The 20,743-nt window shown below is 39.1% G+C and overlaps 2 protein-coding genes across 8 annotated transcripts in view; both read right to left on the bottom strand.

Moving 5' to 3' along the window:
* Positions 1–20: 20 nt before the first annotated feature.
* Positions 21–1,193, bottom strand: LOC105280646 (40S ribosomal protein S16). Its single transcript, XM_011341322.2, has 5 exons — positions 1,100–1,193; positions 965–1,009; positions 693–824; positions 308–422; positions 21–228 (listed from the first exon to the last, which is right to left on the bottom strand). The coding sequence occupies exons 1-5, from the start codon at positions 1,106–1,108 to the stop codon at positions 83–85; spliced, it is 447 nt and encodes a 148-aa protein (XP_011339624.1). The 5' UTR covers positions 1,109–1,193; the 3' UTR covers positions 21–82.
* A 750-nt stretch (positions 1,194–1,943) lies between these two features.
* LOC105280652 overlaps positions 1,944–20,743 on the bottom strand; it is a 379,732-nt gene continuing 360,932 nt past the window's right edge. For 6 of the 7 annotated variants that reach the window (XM_011341344.2, XM_026969067.1, XM_026969068.1 and 3 more), the window contains one exon: positions 1,944–19,886. In XM_011341344.2, the coding sequence (XP_011339646.1) occupies positions 19,592–19,886 (295 nt within the window). In that variant the 3' untranslated portion in view covers positions 1,944–19,591. The remainder of the gene's footprint in view (positions 19,887–20,743) is intronic. The other variant, XM_026969069.1, reaches the window with a different exon arrangement.

Below are 20,743 nucleotides of genomic sequence, written 5' to 3'. Positions count from 1 at the left end.
AAAACGGGAAGGGTAAGACATGAGTTTAAAATTTTTTTTTATTCAATAATGTGAATAAAATGTAATGAGAAATTCGCGCATATTAACGGTAAGATTTCTGGTATCGTGCTCTTGCACCTGGACCACCGAACTTCTTCGGCTCGCACCTCCTTGGATCAGCAACGAGGAGAGTACGATCATACTGAATGAGGATATCCTTCACCTCCTTCTTGCTGGCTTCATCGACAACTAAAACAGCAACAACAATCACATTAGTAATCACAACTCTCCAACAATCTGATAATCAATGTCAACCTTATATACTTACACTTCTGGTAGTACGAAACCAGAGCTTTGGAAATAGCCTGACGAATGGCGTAGATCTGCGCAACGTGACCACCGCCGTTCACCCTTACCCTGATATCGACACCGGAGAACTTTTCCTGCAAGATGCAAAACGTATCCTTGAAAACATCTTTGTTCCATGAAAAAAATCAAGATTCTCGCGTTTGCGCTCGTTATCTCAGAATCCGCTGCTAATCACAAACCATCATGTTCGGAATACAGACATCATGGAATTGTACGAATCACAACAACGAAGCGAAACAAAGAATTTTTAGAAATTTTCTAATGCAATTTGCATCACCGCTTTGTCCTCTTAGTTATCAGAAGTCTCAGACTTCAGCTTATTTGTCTGGGTTTCAGGTACTTACTTTGCCCAACAGTAGAATGGGTTCTTGCAACTTGTACTGCAGCACGCGGGGCTCCACCAGCTCGAGCGGCCGGCCGTTGACACGGAGATTTCCACGGCCACGTCTGCAGTAGGCCACCGCGGTCGCGCGTTTCTGTAACGCACGAAAATCCAGATTATTTACTCCAGTACATTATACATAATCCAGGATACATATAAATTACATTAGCTCGCGCTCGACAGCACGAGACACGCGATCACCTAACCTCACTCGCTCCGATCGCTCCAACTCACCTTGCGTCCGAAGACCTGCACGTACTGGATCGGCTCTTTTTGTTTCTGCGAAGAAAATCACACGTTAGAAATTCGAACGACGCTTCGCCTCCGAAATCGCGCGATTTTAGTCCACAAAATCGATCGAAAACTCACCTTCTGCATCTTGTCTGTGCTACACGTCGTGGAAAGGAAGTAGGACCGTGGAAGCCGCTCGGTGTTTTCACGAAATGGCTGCGCTAGTCAAACGAGACACCGTATGCGACGAGAATCACGTTCGATTGGTCGTGTCGAGCGCGAGCTGCTGCGCATGCGCGTGCAAAGTGAATACAACACGCGCTTGAAAATCTCTTTAAATCCTCTTTTAACTAAATTAAGAAATAGTTCGCATACAACGCGTTAATTGTTCACGAAAATATCCTAAAATCATGGAAGACTGTAATAACGTAATTTGCGATTTGCACAACTTGCTTTCTCGTCACGTATTCATAATCGCGCGATTGATTGTAATCAATAGTTTGAACTTAGCCGCAATTTGAGGCAGTTTACCACGCGCGTCTGCAGATTTCGTAACCACACGAAGCCGCTCCGGGATTTTCGCGTGTTTCCTCGTCGAATTTGTGATTTGGATGCGTAAATTCACGCCGGGAGTGCCGCATTAAGTGCCGCGCGATCGTTATGACGTGTTAATTGTCTAGAGTGTTGTTATTCGCGACTTTTCCCTTGTGTCTCCTCGCGTACGTGAGTAACCCAGCAATCCCTTCTTCATTACCTTGTTCGAAATAAACGGTGGAGTCTTCAAAGGTAAGAGAGAATGCTTCTAATTGTGATATTTATGAGATAAATGTGACGGCCGTTTCTATCCGCGATGATAAGAAAAACGATTCAAGAGCATTAACATATTGCAAGGCGTTGCGTTGGTTGAGATATTGGATGAGTGTGAGAGAGCGGGAAAAGGGAAGATAAAATGGCCGCGCAATAAGCAAGTAAGGCGATCGAGTACAATGAATCATGATTTTATTTGTTATATAATAATATCTACAATAAAAATACCATATCGTTTGAAAAACAATTTTCGTGTGTTACAATTATACAGTAATTTTATATAATAATATAATATTTAGGTTTTCGTTTTCTCCAAATAAGATGTAGCGATGAACATACACCTCGCGCAGTGGGAGTGAGAAAATACATCTTTTTTTTTGTTGCAAATTCCGCATTATGGTTTCTTCACTCAGTGTGCATGTGTGTGTGTATGTGTATGGGTGTTTTGTATGAGAGAGGGAGAGAAAGAGAGAGAGAGTGTGTGTGTGTGTGTGTGCGCGCGCGCGTGTGTGTATGCATGTATATGTCCGTCTACATGTATGTGTGTGAGTTGTCTTTCTTTTTCTCTCAAATTTCAAGTTTTTTTACGAAAACACTCGAGACGACGCCAAATAAGCGCAATCGCGTCGCTTTATTTTCCTGCCTTTTTCCAGTTTGCCTCATATTTATCTGTCATTTATATTTTGAGGAAAAGGGGGTAATTTCGTCTCATTGTCAGACGCACGCACGCACGCATACACACATATACATACAGGCTCGCGCTACGCACACGTACACGTATAGAAGATGCGGGATGCCGTTTCGAGTGTCTCGCTGGTCTCGTGCTTTGCACGCGATTCGTTTTTCGTTTCTTTCTTTTCTTTTTCTTATTTCGTGTGTGCGAAGAGCGTGTTGTAGAAAGTGTCGGATCAGAGCGATCCAGCTTTTCATCGAGGCGTCGGCCTTGCGCGCACGACGGCGCGGATAATATCCCCGCTTTAGTCTCTAAATTAGCTACGCTTAATAGTTAATAGTACCGTAATGTCATTTCAATATATATATATATATATATATGTATATGTATATATATATATGCGCGTATTATATATGTATATATATATACATATATCATTGTATTAGTTTATCGTAATATATAGAAAATACATATAACAATTATTTAAATGACTCACAATCAATCATCTTGCCACACGCGCGATACGACGAGCGTGCACGCCGTGCTCGTGCGCATGTACACGTACGCATATATATATGTATATATATAAACATATAAATAAATATATACATATATATATATGTATTTATATATTTATATATTTATATATTTATATATTCATCGGTGTGTTAATTACATGATATTTTTTATACTCGTCGTACAGAGGGAGAAAAGGGATGGCGCGGAAGGCTCGAGAGGGTGGACACGGGGCGGGAGCGGGAAGGGGATATAGATCTCTCATACATTTACATTGTCTCTTTGCCGTACTGCTAAAGTTTAAAGGGAAAATTCGGAACCTAGTCGATATTTTACAAACATTTTGTCTACCTTGTACTGTAGTACGTATCCTTGCATCTAGCGAACATGTGTGTCTCATCGTTTTGCGTCTCGGCAGGCCGTTCCTATCGCCATGCCGTTCGTAGCGTGTCTCAGCGCTCGTTTGATTGATTCTTTTCTGTCAATATTCCGTTTCGTTTGTCCGGCTCTCTCATTGGATTTCGATAGCACGTGCTCGCGGACACGCGTCACCTGTATCTCGCGTGTACTCCGTGCTCTGCGACGCCTTCTTAACGTGCAATACATGAAACCCTTATATGTATCCGTGCATACGCGCGTATCTATATAAAGATACAGATGTCTGAAGGGAGAGATTGTTCGTGTGACTTTTGAGATCCATTTACTCATTCGCGCGTACGTGAAATATTCACGTGCAGCGACGACAGGTGAATCAGATGAAGATAGGAGAACCCCATGCAACAGCTACAATTATTGGCCGAGTTAATTAATAAGAGTTAATAAATCGATTAATAAGTAGATTAAGGTAAACGTGAGAGGAGTCAATGGTGGAAGCTGTACTTAAAACATCATTCGCTTCTCCGATCCTATCCACCTGCCGTAGATCATTTCCACTATATAATCCGAGTACCGAAGGCGTTTCCGTTTTGATTCAGTGATTTTCTCCTCGCAGTACGTAATACGCTTTGATTGTTACATTATATAAAATAGTGGACGATTTTTTTCTCTCTGTTTCCCGTTCCGTTGCTTTTTAGTATCTCGTTGTTGGAAGAGGTGTCACGAATACGGCCACATGTACAAAACGAGGCAGGCTCGAGATGCTGGAATATCCGTGGCCATTATTCCTAACATCTTCCGTGATCCTCTCTATTTGTTAACATTACGATTCAATGCAAAGTCACCTTTGTATGTTACGTAGATGATTATCATGACACGTGCACTGCGTAAAGCCTAACACTTACAACACTTGTTTTCGCATGAAAAATGTTATATTTTTGCACTGTAATATATGCATCTGTAAGAAACATTAGACAATATATTGCTGCTTGACAACGTGTAAAATTTCAGCAAAATTAATAAGGAGCATCTGTAGGGTTCTCTTACTTTTGATTCTCGTTTTGATTATGATCCTTTATAATTAATTAAAGGCGACTCTGAAAGAAATTATTTCTCAGTAGCGACGGTGATATCCTCAAAATATGATGTTACGTGAGATCAAAGGATTCCTTATGAATTGTGTATTTAATTGCTCGATCGAAGCCGCGGATGTATATGTGCGTGTGACGAGTTTGGTACAATTTTATTTCGGTGACTACTCTTGAGATTTCAAGATGAGATAATCGCGATTCTCGTCTCCGAAGGATTCGATCGTGCGGTCGACAGTGAGATTTACGAGAAGGCTCACTCGTACCAGCGCGCTGGCTTTCTTGCCGTGGGCAGCAAACTTTAATTAAGCGTCTAATCTAAATTCATCTACAACTCCTAACTGGGGAGTACGAGGTCCCTAAAGCCCCCCGTCGATTAAAACGCTTCAAAAGATTGTTACATATTTTTCTCCTGCCTTCCTCTTTCTTTTTTTTGTATTTCTTTTAAATATTTCTTTACTATATTGAGCGGAGAGGTATTGCTATGTGGTTGTCAAGAAGAATCATGTCGCTTTGATATGTCAGAGGTCCGTATCTCGCCCCCCTCTGTTTCCTTCGTTTTGCTTCATCATTCTCTCGCTCTCATTCTCTCTCTCTCTCTCTCTCTCTCTCTCTTGCTTGCTTTCTTTCTTTCTCGCTCTCGCACGCACTCGTACAACGTGATTTTCTAGTTCTGTGTAGCGTCTTTCATCCGCGTCGTGCATCTCTTTTTTTTTAAGAAACAATGCGCGTGAAGAGAGACGCGAAAGGGTAACAAATGTTGCAACGATTAAACGGTACTTAGGAAGTTTTTCTCCCTGCTGTAGGGCTGGACGTACGCTCGTATAGTTTACGGGCTGAAGGAGAGATTGAAGAGAAGAGAATATCTTTACAATTTTATGTACATTAAGTCGAGCGAGGTCGAGGATACAAAAGTAAACGACACCAAGCACGACAATAACACACCGATCTGTACAGACTGGCAAGATCCATTCTTGACATACATAAAAATATGCGCGACACCTTTGACACTTGTAAATATATATGTATATATGTATATATATACATTTATATTATGTACAACTTACATCGAAAGGGATGCTTCTCTTTAAGGATGGCGATCAGAGAGTCAAGGAAGAGTTGGCGTGTTTCTTTAAAATAATACCCGTCCAGCCCAGCGAAGGGATGCGAATTCGAGGATAAAATCTTTTCAAGTTCGGGCCTCGTTCGCGAACTTCGATTAGAAGAGTCTTGTGGCTGGGTTTACCGCCGATTGGCTTCGATTTTCTTCCAATTCTGCAACTGATACAAAGTCAATAGAGAATCAAAGCTAAAGTCCTTCAGTCTCTCAATCTCACCCTCGATAAAACCAGCCGACGGCCCTTCGAAGTTACTGACATTCTAGTGCTACTGATCGCTTCTCGATCACGCCGAGTTAATAATTTAATCATGATGACATGTATCTTTAACGGCTTGTACTCTCTTATGCATTTAGCACTGAATGCGTCGGTCAAATTCTCATCACGCAATCACGGTGTTTTGCGCAAATAAAATTCGGAGTCAGGTGGTTGCATTTCGTATGAAATACGCGCCACTAAATGGAGAACGTTATGGATCTATGTACCACTGTCGTCAGCGATTTTTAATATCGTTTTCTTTACGTGAATTACTTAATGATACACGAAGAATCCTCGCGAGACATCGCTGTCGCAGACACACGCGAGCGGGACGTCACTTTTCTAAATTGGCGTTTTTTTCTTTATTCAGAACTTTACCCGTTTTTTATATTTCTGCGCAACACACATCCCACCCGTTGATTATCCGCGCTTGGTGCGCGGAAGTGCGCGAATGGAAAAAGCACGAGCTCGCACTTCCTCTTTGTAAAGCTACCTCGAGAGTCTGTCGTAGAATGCAATAAGTGAAATTTAATATTATTTATTAATAGGTTAAAAAATAATTTATATTCGGATACATATGTGGGATTAGAATAATGCAAATAAGATCTAGTTATATAGATCTAATTCTCTAGTTATACGTGAATAAGATATCTTTAAAAAGACTATTACAGAGGAGAAAATTTGGAAGAATCTATGATACTTGCGACACATTCAGAGATTAAATCCTCAAATTTCAGTTCGATTGTCAGAAATAATTTCGCGACAAACAATCAGTGCAACAGTGGCTTTCGAGGATAACTCTGCACGACGAGTACCAGCTCACGGTCGTTCAAGTAATATTTCAATACCAGAAATGTGAAGGATCGGGGAGGTGAGGGTGCATTTTTTTCCCGTGTACGAGTACGACACATATAAAATCCTTGCTCTTTATACATGTTATTATTGCATACTACACGTTCGCCGCTGCGGGCCACGAGGCGCCTTTCTCCTTCTCGCTTAAAAAGTATTTAAATCTTAAAAAGGGTCGGTGGCTGAGAAGCGGAAAAATCCGCCATGGGGGCTCTCGAACGAACGCGTTTTTAACACGATCGGTCGTTAACACAAGCGAAGCGAGCGAGAACGAACGAGCCACCTTTCTTCTTCTCTTATTCCACTATACTCAAGTCGGTCTCGAAACATGCAAAACATTTGCAAATATCGTCACACAAATGTCAAATGGAAGATTCAGCGCAGGAAAATACCAAGATTAATAAATTTCGAGCAAACGTGAGCAATGACTTGTTGCTTTACGGAGAACAAGAAAAACTTTCTTGTCACTCGGATCGTTCGGTCTATGAGCAGCGTGCGTTTCGATTTTCGTAGTTTATTAATCCCCTTGTTGCTATACTTGCAGTTTTAACCCGGTTCTCGCTCTGCTTCGAGAAATTTTTGATTGATTCGTTTGATTATAACTTGGCACAGTGATTATTGTTGAGCGTCTGCCTCGCTCTCGACGGGAACGCTCGTGCGAGGACGATCTTATCGATACGATCGAGGGAGGTAGATCTTCTTCACGATTTATTGATCCGCGTTAATAGTTTAACGCAAAGTTGTATGGCTGGAGTGATATCGAGCCGTGACCTGATATAGTTTGATTTCCCGGAGCTGCATCGTTTGATTATTCGACGAAAGACTGATGTGCAACAGCAGCAGATGTAGACATTGAATTCTCGTGAGAAAGCGTACCCCTTGATCGTCATTTTCGCTTTGATTCCTTAACGCATCCCGTGCCACGTGGACCACTAGTGATTTTCGCTCGTCAAGAGAAATGTTGTCATGAAATATATCTCACAATATCATTAATCATTGCATAATTACTACGTATGCATCATACACAAGTCACCAATGATTTACGTGGCAACAGCGGAAAGTTCAACATAAAGCCACTCGCGGCACGGAATGTGTTAAGCGCATCGTTAATGTCTTTGCGAAATATAAGGGTAGCAATAATGTAAGCACGTAAATCCAGGTGTCGACAGCGTAAAATTCATCGTCATACTTTTGGTCACAATGATGGTGCATCGGGACTCGTCGTGATAAGACTTTAGAAGCCACCGCAACAATAAGGATAACAATAATTATCGGGATGTTACGTATAACGTACATACGATAAAAATCAGGCTCGCTGCACTCGAGAATTAGCGCAAACGATAATTAGCGACGTGTTATACTCGGAAGTAGCGCCCTTCTATTTCTTTGCGTTAGGCCTTCGCGATACATCGCGCACACCGCCGTGAATCGCCGTCTCGCTGCGAAATCACATAAATATCTCGTGACGGTATTTCTCAATGTGATCGCGCGAATTACACGTGTACATGAAGCGCCTCTTCGTGAATGTTAATCAATGCTCGTACAACTGAACCTTCATTCAGCATCGATTGCACAGGAGATCATTTGGGAAGAAGGTATAGCAATCGTTAACAATACAAGAGCAACACAAACGAGCTGACATGGATACCAGCGCGGATTCATTAATCGGAGGAAATTATTATACGAAACTGGTTCCTCGCGAAATGAAAGAGTAATCGCATCATGCGTGGACATTGAAAATGTGATTACGCTTCGTACTCTTTTCTGTGGAACAGAGACTGATCTTAGTTTCGCAGATCAATGCGCCATCGTATTTATATAATGCATCACATGCAACCACGCTCGTATCCACCGTCCGCCCGTGCGACAAAGGTTCACATTATATCCTACCTAGACGAAAAAACATCGTTATGACGGAATCTAATACACGATCAGGGCCCTCTACATCTGCACCTTATAAATTAATACTTTCCGTAAAGCATTCACACCCGCAGTCAGTGGCACAACTCGCATTTAGAGGACTAACTAACGGAGGATTGTCTGCGTAGGGTCTTTCTCATCCACATCAGTGCATCCATGAGGCGCAGAGCAGCACGCAACAATGCTAATTATAATGATAATTCATTTCCCATTATTTAATGGACGTTCCCAATTTTGTAATATTAAAATTGCAAAGAACACTTTGAGCTCTTGAGGAAACCTTTTGCTGCCATGTAAACTGTAGAGAGTCACGTTTCCTGCAAATTTATAACAGTGGCCAATCGATGATCACGAAGATATCTATTGCGTACGATTACTTGCGGACACTTGCGAATCAATTGTCATTGTCAATCACGATAAGCGACAAATTGCGAAGCAGTTTTCTCGTGCGTCATGGATGCAGAGCTCCCTCGGCCACGACACTTTTGCTACTTTTTTACCGAAACCTACTATTTACATCAATTCCTTGTAGACATAGCTAGCGCTTTACAAATAAGAGATATACATTAAGTGTAGAGAATCGCAGGAAAGAAATGCACATGCACACGCGCTCGATCGTCTCGCTCAATTCTCTTTCTCTCGCTCTCTCTTTGTCTTTCTCTCATTCCATTCACACGCAACATTCGCGACTATTTCTTTTTCTTATGTTGCTCTACCACTTTGCCTCTTATCACAACACCAAACAGTGTCCACTTCGAATGAAAAAGACCCCGTACGGGAACCTTTGGTTGCGCTAGAAGTATCGGCAGAAGTATCTCTATTAACAACCGTTGTTTGTTAGGATAATGGGTAGTCCTTACACGCGTCCCGCTGTCGAATTCGTACACAGATTACATTCCGGCGACACACTGCTAGACATTCTCACTTTGCTTCTGATTATTTCTGTAATCTTTGGTAGAAAGGTTGTCTTACGCGCGATTGTTCCTTCGATGCTTACTTGGCCTTATATTTCTTCATTGCTCAAAGATTTTTCCTGCAAGATTGCTGACATATTCTGGGAGTGAGACATTACGTTTCTGTGTTCTACTTGTACCTTTGTTCTTATTGAAACTATAAATATCTTTATTATCGTTATTGAGTAAGTCGCACCGTTAATATCGTTGAAATTATCGAAACTAAGTGAGATGCTAGGTGCTCTTCCTAAATTATGTGAATTCAAATATTCCCCCTACGTAATTCCGTAATAAAAATAAGATGGGTTAGAAATCGATTTGTTTTAATTATTTTTGTGAGAGGTGCAAGTGAAAGTTTACTTTCAGTGATTTGGATATCTCCAATGCGTTGCAAAGACATCGAAATATTATAATTTCACCGATGTGGCATTTATTTTCTTTTTTTTTGTACAAGATCTTATGGACGTAGGCAGTGGGAAAGCGGAGAAATCAGTTGGTAAAATCGAACGTGTATATGATTCTTAAAGTTAGAATTATAAAACTTCCAGGTACGCGCGTTTGCTTTGGCACAATATTAGCATCCTGCTTAGACTTGATGACAAGTTAACAGCAAAAACAGACTAGAATCATACAGAGAGATACGCATCATAAATGCAAAATTGCAAGCTTAAGGAACAAATTAATCTACATCTGTTCTTTAAAAAATTAGCAAAAAATGTAAAGCATATTAACGATCAAGATGTTTAGTTTTCGACTTTATAAACAAACTATAAGTTGAATATAAATCTGATTGAATTTATATAATTCGTGAGATATAACGATCATGTTTTCAAATAAATGATCAGACGTATAAAGCTCGTGAAATTTAATTGGCTCGTGCGATTCCGATTAGATTCGCTGAATTTGCAACGCAGAGTACTCGCTGGAATGAAACAAGGCAGAGACGTCCAGTATTACGTTTCTTTTCCTTCATCTTCGTATTAATCGATTAAAGAAAAAGGAATATCACTCCTACCGAAAAACTTGCGCTTACATTTGCGTAAGCTGATATTGACAGGTTCCTCATTCCTCGCCTTTTCATCTCTCTTTCTCACTCTCACTTCCGCTAATATCGTAGTTAAAAGTCAACGATTAGTTACCAGAACACAAGGCACTTGGCTTACACATCATACTTGTCTTTTTTGTTATTAATTTGCTTTTTTTTGGTATAGCTCGGTGTTGAGATAGCTGGCGCAAGACGCGCCGCGGCGGACAGTGCGAGATTTAGACGCTACCATCGAAGAGCAATAATCATGAGCTTTACTTAACTATTTACCATTAAACCACTTATTAAATCGATGGTTTGTCAAACCATTAGCGTAGACGCGAGGCGTTCGCGATCGACCGAAGTTTTAGGAAGATACACGAGGCGACAATGAAACTTGCTGAGAGCGTTATATAACCGACATACAGGCTCCTACGTAGTTCTTCTATGAAGAACTGCTTTCTATCTGTCTATTAAAATACTCATTAAAATTGCCTTAGACTACTGTATCAGACAAAATATTTATATTCTCATGAGAAAGAAGCTAGGAAAGTCTCTGCTAGGATCTATCACGCGCGCGCGCGCGCGTGATTCATCATCGATCATCTCGCTACTTGTCGCTGATCGCGGTGCGCCTTCCGACGTACGATGAAAATAGCACTCACCTCACATACGCAATATTCATAGAAGAAAATAGTCATATATATATGTATGTTGTCGTACATATAATATATATACTATCTATGCAATGCAGTAATAATATATATATAATATATATTTATATATATTCAGTATTTTTTTTGTCTTAATATGTATTCATTTATAAACGACGGTTAGATTATTCAATTACATCTCAGTATTAAAATTCCACACCCTCTCCCTCTCTACCTCGCTCTTCCTCTTTCTCCCAGACACATACATAGACAGACACACGCTCTCAAGCAGTTTTCTACCCTTTCACGCAGGCAAACACGTACGCGCGCGATTTTTGCTCGTTTGCGCTTTCCGATCATCATAGTAGTAGAGTTTAATGGTACACTTAATGCTCGTGCTGTCGTGAGGCAGGATTTTCGGTATTTTATCTTATGTACGATCCGTTTTCCCGTTTCCTGATACGGTCGATTGGACAGGCCGGGCTCGTGACAACCCGATTGGCCAAAAGTTTATACGCGTCTACGTCTGTTAGAGCGTAGCATGATATTACGTCAATCGACAACGTTTTTTTAGCATTTTCTTTGATTTTCTGTTTCCGGTTCCTTTTTGATCGCACTGTGACGGTTAGTCGGCTGGTACTTCCGCATGATTCGTCCGTTTCACGATAATTTCTCGATTTTTTCCCACTCGCATTTATTATCCTTGGAAATTGAATCGCAAGCCGTTAAACGACGCCGTCTCATGCTCTTGATTGCTTTTCTCTTTTTTTCTTTTTTTTTGTAGTTGCGGTTGAGTGTCGACTAGTCGGTTTCTCCGTAGCCGCCACTAAAGTCCGTGTATGTACCGAAGTGTCCCGCCACTCACGATTCAGAAGAAGCGTGGGGTTTCTGTATTTTTTTCCTTTTTTTTTCTTTTGTTTAACGAACAACATCGACATTTAACGCAGCAAGTACGGGCTGCTCGGCCCATCTGACTCTCTGTACACCACACATACTCAGTTTTGTATATATATATAAATATATATGAGCGTACGCATATATATATATACGTACGCAAAGCGATACATATATGCACGTACGCTACCATCTGAGTCAATACGCACATGTACGTGTATAATATAGTAATATCGCATCTTCTCCAGATATTTAAATATATATATATATATATGTATATATATATGTATGTATATATTAAATAAAATGGTATGTATATACGTGTATGCGCGATGTAATCGCTAGTTTAATGTATATAAGTGTCGCTTCAACGTAATACTGATGCGCAGACGCTCGTTGACCTGGCTAAGCCGTTTGATTCACAATTAACTCACACGATCGAACTCAATCCCGCTGAGTGACTCGAGTCCGCTTTCCGCTCATCGCGTACCTCGCCTCGCCAGACTACGAACTCGTGAACGCGGTTCCTACCCGGACAAAGAGGTATCGAAAATTCTACGTCCCGCAATCGGCTCCGATCAACTGAATGAGCACAAACACGAAACTCGTTCCGTTCGCTCGCTGAAACAGCGTTTATCCCGAAGAAATTAATGCTTGTCGAAGGTTCAAGTGGTGCAAGAGTGCATCACGAGTCGATAAATCAAGCGGACCAAATTTCAATTCAACGGACAAGTTGACAATTGCGACAAGTCATCGATTGGACAGATTGTCGTATTCGCGACAACGACGAAAGATATTCTTACAGGCCCGCTACGTGATCTCGTGAAAGTTTCGTGCGCGCGTATCCCTCTTCTAGGCTTACGCAACAGAGAATTCTCGAAGTCCTCGCATTCGCAGATAATTCACCGCGTCGTTTTGTGCTGTCCCTTCATCGCCGAAGACTAATGTGGCGGAGTTGCTTCTTCTTCTTCTTCTTCTTTGGGGGTTCTGGAGGCCTCCTTTGGGGTTTCTTCTCTTCTTTGTCAATGCGCGCGTGGATCTGACTTTCCCGCTCTTCATCCGGTGGTATCACTTTGATATAGGCTTCCAGATTATAAATTAGGCTCTCGTCGGCAACTCGATACCACATCGCACTTGAAATTGACTGAACTGTGCTTAATTATATAAATAACGCGTTGCAGCTTCCTACCAAGAGCCAATTGCGAGATCTATCTACGATGCACAAACCCTCCGAAAAGATGAGAGTTTCAGACGAGAAATCTTGCGAATCGCAATGTCTGTTGCAAGGGTCAGTAATAGCCACGCAATAACCTTTCTTACGCGCAAACAATTTCGAAATTTTTACAAATGTAACTTCACGAAGAAGAAGCGTGTCGCTAACCGAGTGAATGAACGATATATTGAGAACTCTCTCGCAATCACTCGCGGAAGGCAACTGCAGGGCGTTTCGTTATCGAGCTTTTTAAAGCAGAACTTAGCCGGCCAGCTGTAGTTTAGTCCACGCGTACTTATAACACATTTAATAACATATTGTCCATATTGCTTATGGCACCGATTTTTGAGCGATTTTATTATACAGTCCGGATACAAGAGATAATCAGATTGTTTTGTTTGTTTTCGCCCGAGTCCGCGTCTCTTTGAGCAAGACAAGAATCTGATTAAGTGATTAGGTTCTTCAAGTAGCTAAGATAACGTGGACTAAGTGTATAGGTATTATCCATAGGTAATATCTAGTTGAGCAGAGAGAGAGAGAGAGAGAGAGATGGAAAAACAACGACAGTACAAACGCGTCACTTGAGTATATTGCTATCGAGCACATGCTATTCTCTCTTTCGTTTCGTTAGAATTATTGCGACAATTTATATACGAGCGTGCGAGACGTGTTGTGTAACGTGCACAGTCTTCGGCTTCAAACGACTCCTCTACCTGCACTTCTGTTGTATTTTAATTCGCATACGAATTATAGCTATGACACAATCTGAACTAAATTATATCCTTGAGTATAACAATGAAAATAAGTTTTGGGCACATTTAAATGGATTTGATTAACACTTACGTGGAAATATAATTTAGTGCGATACGGAAAATATATTATGGAAGCTATATCGGAGACGAAGTCTTACGTACCTTTGGTACGTGGAAATACAAGTATACGCGGTGGTACGTAAGTGTTAAAATTCGTGCTACCTCACGACAAACGCATACACTTGTCTTTTTTCGATAGTAACGCCTCTGTCTTCACGCATAAATCTCGGTGTGACGTGTGCGTGGCTCTCCTACAGCTGACCATGTTCTAATACATTAAAAACACTATTAACAATACGCTTTTTTTCGTAGTAAAAGTTAATAGAGAATAGTATAACATCAAATAGAAGAGTATAAAGAACCATGCTGGCGTATAGAGATAGACATTAAAGTAGGTAATAGGTAAGAGGACGATAGATTACGATATCAATAATCCGTAATAACGTTTTCACTTATTAAGAGTAATTTTGCATAAACGTTGATGATCATTTAGTAGACTTTTTTTCTCTTTAATACAATATTTTGAGCACATTCCTCAGGTGTATAACCACGCTACACTTTCTTCATCGAGTTGTACCAATATATTCCACAACTTATTAAACTTTACCAGTACTAAATTAATTAACGATCATTAGAAGAGCTTCGTCAACGTACGAGCCATGGCGTGCATTGAACATTCTGTAGGAAATATTGCGCGAGATTCACTTAAACGAGAGAATAAGTAGTAATAGTCGTTACATGTACTATTATGTAATATTTGAGTAATTACTCAAATAATGAGAATAAATTATCGATAATATATAATGAAAATAACTTAATGTATTAAGAAAATCACTATCTTGGCATCTAGGAAACGAGGGTACGTTTATAAGTATTCGTTGCCGAGAAAACGAGGAAATCTGGCTTTGTATCCTGTACACGATTGCCCGATGATTATGTGCTTTCTTACCTCCAATAGTAATCTCGATTGTTTGATGCGTGTATAAATTTGCAATTTGACTTACGACTGCGAATGCGGGATATACCTCAGTGTCCTTTTTAATCCAATACAGTATCAATATAGTGTTACAGTAAAAGTTAATATGGTAAAAGGAGTCGTCTACGCGGTAAACGCGAAATTATCCATCACGATTAATGTCTTTTGTGAGCTTGTGTGTATGTATGCGTATTACGGGACGTCAAAAATAAAAGTTATTATACTTCAATGTACTAGACACATGACATTAGCACAAGTCTAAAAACGCAACGTCAACTTAAAAACAAGAGTAATATAATAACAACAGAATGATAATTTTTTTCTGTATGAATAAACTGTTCACACAATAAAATGTAAAATATGCAACAACACAACGGTTCAATAATTGTCAATGAGTGCAAAATGCTCCATTTGCACAGCCATTAAGTTAAAGGTTTAGTTGGTAACTTCAAGTTAATCGTCTAATCACATACATGTACGAGAGCACGGAAACGAAAATTATATCATGTACAGATTTGTCGATGATTAGATCCATTCACTCGATGTCATCGCTATTCGATTTATGGCAGTACAATATCGGTACAACTCACTAGTTGATGGCACGGGTCCGCCTATGTACAAATATGTAATACCATATACCACATACCATTTAAATACATCACATAGTTATCATTTTGTTATATATATATTCTTCATATAGATATATCATTTTTTTCTGTGACGTGGAGGGACTCGTTTGTACAATTCATGCATATTTTCGTTACGGTTTCATTGCTTCGTTTCGTGCCTTTCCCACGTTCTGAGTAAGCAGCCTCCAGTACTGCATGCACTTCGTATTGTTTGCTGTACCAAATCCAGAATATTAGTTGTCTCGACGTGAAATGAAAAGAAAAAGAAATGAAAGAACATGCGCACAAATCTGACGTAGATATCGGTTTTCATCACATAAAATTTGCAATGCAACTAGACACTGCGTGGAATGGATTCATCTTAGAATTGTAATGAATCATAAGAAGATTATTAATCGAGTTTTGAGAAAAGAATCCAGTATTATCACTGCGTAATATCTTCTGGATTTAATCAGGCAATACATATTACACTCTTCGCTCCATTTATTACTACCTACGACGTTCCCTTGAAGCTCTAAGTCTGATTAAGAGTTAGATTACATACAATAATAATTATATTAGTAGAAACTTAGTTTCTGTAACAAGTGTATTGTCTTAAATGATATGTCTGCTAATTTTGTTGTATTCGACGCACCGAGCCTGTGGTCGGAATTCATAACAATTTTACTCCTTAAATAAACTAACTTTAAGATTCGAAATTCTAGAATCTTATGGTATAATATATAGTTCTCTAGTTATACTACACTTTATCCCTGTACTGGAGGCCATTACTCAGCCGTTACAGAATCATTTATTTGAATACGGTCACAAAGGAGTATTTCCATGGGTTTGGAAAATTATATATGTATCACATAAACATCTATAAATGTTATACCTTTGTGATATCACGTACGAATACATTGAGAAAAATAAAACTGTTCAACTGTTAGAAAGATATTTTAATAGATAATCATTTAATATAAGTATTTTAGCCCAATAAATTTAATAAAAATAAGTTATTATTTAATCGAATAATATGAGCATTGAATTAATGGCCCTGGTGATACCCCTTTATATTAGTCTCTTGTCTGTAAATAAATAGATAATGCAGATGTTGTGGCCGGAATATTTGATGTTTAGTTCGCATTACATTTTTGTAAATCGGGGAGAAGATTATATAATGAGAAACACACACGCAAAAATAGAATAGAGACGAAAGTACAGGCTTCTGAAAGTCCAATTTACCATTAGGAGAAAAGCACTCCTCATTCCCGACGATTAGACTTTCATTTACAATCATAGCTTTTATTTCTGATTGAAATAAATGGAAGATTTGAAGCCATTATTACGAATTGTGAAGACTTGGCAGATGTTTTTTTAAAGCGTCCTCAGTCACTTGCAAGTTACTCGAGAAAAGTTTAAAAAGTTAAAGTGTACATTGCGATTCATTCAATGGTAAAAGTTAATAAGAAGAAGAGTGTTAACAATAACAATGTTTTCAAGGTAGAATTAGAGCATCTACGATTGGCAACTCTCTTGAATAACAATTTAGAGTTTCGATATAAATGAAACTTGGTATAAATATATTTTTTTAATCTTTATATTATTTAGTACATACTTTATAAGTTTGTCTTAATAAAATGCACAGTGTTCTAAATGTACTAAATGATCGTGTAAGGGATGTTCCTATATATATAAATACATGAACAAACTAGAATACAAATATACGTACACGTGTCCGCGGAAAACTCAAGGCATAAAGAGCGAAATTTTAATCAAAATGTAATAATTACTTTTAAAAAAATGAGAAAAAAAAGAGAATACAACTTGCAAAATTCAAAGTTTTATTTAGCAATGAGAGAATAACGACGGAATAAACAATTGAATGCATTATTAGAGAAAAGTGTACTAAAAGAGAAATAAATTTTTTTGTTTGTGTAAGGCACCTTACATATAGGAACATCATTGTATGAGAACTTTCGAACGGGAACTGAAAATTCATAGAGACTGTAAAAACCTGCAGTCATTGTTTTTACAAGAGCCTCGCCACGTAGTCTCCAGTAAGGTAGAAAATGAAGCCATGTATATATATTTTTCTTTATATATATATATATATACATATATAATGTATACATGTATATACATTCATATATATATATGTATGTATAGATCCCTCCTAAAACAACTTAAAACCTATAGTCTACTTACTTTGCATAGAGTTCATTTTAATTGTACATACAGACATTGACGTTATATGTACAGACATGTACACATCTTATGTACATATAGCTATTTTAATGATCATTGAAGTCGAATAATATTTAATAAATGTTCTCTATTCTGTGTCTGTGTCGTGGGTGCGCGTATGTATAATATGTATGTGGACATATGTATAATCATTATTTTACATTCAATGTCGGCGACGCAAGAAACGCCTCTGAAGTGAAACTTGAACAACGTCCTCTCTAGAGAATTATTTGCCTAAGCTAACGAGTTCTTCTCAATTACATCAATTTGTTTATACATATTTATATATATATATATATATCTATATTTATATCGTATATATTAAAATTTTTCATTTAATTGTGTACTATTAATCTACTAACAGAGGTAAAGAAATTAAGGAGTCTCAACAAATCTACGTACGTAAGATCCACTTATGTTCTCATCAAAAATTGTATGTACGCTAATAATATTTAAACTAAATGTAACTAGAGTGAACGTGCAACAAGTCGTACATTACATTCCGGGATCCGTTCGCGGGAATCGCAGCAGCGAAATCTTTCGCATAATTTTATCGGCGTCCATTTAAATCGTAGTAATATGTTAAGACTAAATGAAATTTTCTCCTAGAGAAAATATTTCCAGCTATCAATAATTTTAAGTGACTACATAAATTAAACTAAAGATATACATCTTTCTCAGCGACAAGAAAATAATTAAATAATACGTACGGCTCGGCGTGAGCTGATCCCGGCTGTAATGAATCGAAAGAAGGAAAGAAAACAACCTAAGACGTTTTTAAAAAATTGCGAAAGGACAACACCATTAGGTAACAGTAATGTCTTGTGGCACAATCTGGGAACATTTCACGTGCATAATAAATAGGTACACCGAAATCGCGTTTTAAACGTTAGAGCGCTTATTGTAGATGCACGTCAATCTCCTTCGAATTTCGTCGAGTCCAACACTAAATCGTGGCGAAGGTACATTCTCGCACTTACGTTTGCTTATCGAGTTGCGTTTGATTTTTCTAGGCCATGTTAAACAATCGCATTTATCTCTTCGTCTTTAACATAAAACGTATAAGTACGCTCGCTCCGCCCCTCTCACTCAGTGGCAGTTCTCTTGCGCACTGCCAACCGTTTTCCCGTTTTTCGGGCTATGGAAAATGTCAGTACCCTGTTTCCTCGTTGAACAGAGCTCGGATTACGATTGCATAGTTTAAAGATCCTACCGCCGCGCCATCAAAACCTACGAGTTTTACAACTCTATATGCTCAACTTCCATTGACGATAGATGTTGTCTTTTTTCCTCTAACGACCGATTATGATACGTATCCCATATATGAGTCTCATGAGTTTGGTTAGTCCGTCTAGCCGGGCAAACTTGCCAGTTTCATCCTCTCTTGCGTATTGCAAGTTCGCACATCGTGGGAGGAGGTACATTTCGAAACTATCTATCTTGGCGGTTTATTCACGCAGCTTGCCCCATCGTGTGCATGGGTATCTCGTAAAAAGGTATTCCCGCAGCGTTACTAGTAATTGTGATTGTGCGACGGTCGCGATCATTTAGCAAGAGCCTGCCTGTATCGCGCGCGCACGACCGTATTACTTCCCTACTTACAGCCTTCGTTAAGATAACTTAAGCTTAATTACGTGGATCTCGTCCTATGGGGGCCTCGTTGGATTATGGCATAAATGTACTGTATTTTGGGCGCTGTTGTCGCTGATACTCGCGGGCAGTTGCTGCTGTTGATGGTCTTGAGTTTGCGATGTAGCATTATCCGGCTGTTGCTGCTGCTGATGCTGTTGGGTTTGCTGCAGCGACGTTGGTTGCTGCAGTTGCGATACTTTCGACGACTGTTGCACGGGTCGCTTAGATTCCTGACCCGTTGAATCGGGCAAGGGTATTGGCCTGTGAGATTTCATGTGCGCACTTCTGCTTTTCACTTTGTTGAAAACTCTGAAAGAAAAACGTGATTGGAACGTTAAATTGACCGTCTTTTATTTTATGGGGATGGAATTACGAGCTGGCAAAGAGCTACGCAGTACGTTTATAGCGTTGCGAGATCTACAATGCGTGAACACGATGCTCGGTGATAACATCAGATCGGAGATCGAGATCGGTAACTCGCAGGAAATATAATGCGATAATGATCCAACTTCGAGTCTGCACACGTTCGAAAACATCTCGTTCAAGCGTTGGATTAGGTTTTGAGTTAGACATTCAGTAGATTTTAGTATGTATGTTCACATATATATTTTACACATAACGTAAGCAATATCGATGTAGCAACAGCTATCTAACATATCATGCTTGCGTTATGCATTTAGATATTTAATATTGTAACATATATAGCCAATTTATGCGTAGATTTTTGTTGGAAAGTAAAACGTAGAGAAACATAATTAAGAGGAAACCTAGATAGCAAATTAAGATAACAGAGTAGAGTACAGAAATAGAGAGAGAGATGTATAAGAATATATTCCAGGCAAACATATTAAGTATTCAATTAGAATAAAAACATGGAAAGAATATGTTATATCTGAATTGAATTCGACAGTAAGTATCAAATGAAATTAATATATCATTCTTGTTCATTGATAATATCACGTTTTCTGATTTGGATGTATATCGTGAATGTCGTATGTGCAGTTTTCAAAAACGTGTTAATATGTACCTTATCATAAAAAGTAAAACATTAATTTTATTGTACAGATTACTCTCTCTACATGTACACACTATTTGATTCTTATTCTTTGAATTATCCCGAAATGCAATGGTGTGTAAAAGTTTGAAGCTAGCCATCGTATAGCTGT

Source organism: Ooceraea biroi, chromosome 4, assembly GCF_003672135.1.
Source record: "Ooceraea biroi isolate clonal line C1 chromosome 4, Obir_v5.4, whole genome shotgun sequence".
Classification (NCBI taxonomy): Eukaryota; Metazoa; Arthropoda; class Insecta; order Hymenoptera; family Formicidae; genus Ooceraea; species Ooceraea biroi.
The sequence above is the reverse complement of the archived record's forward strand: the minus strand, read 5'-3'. Positions and strand labels throughout refer to the sequence as shown.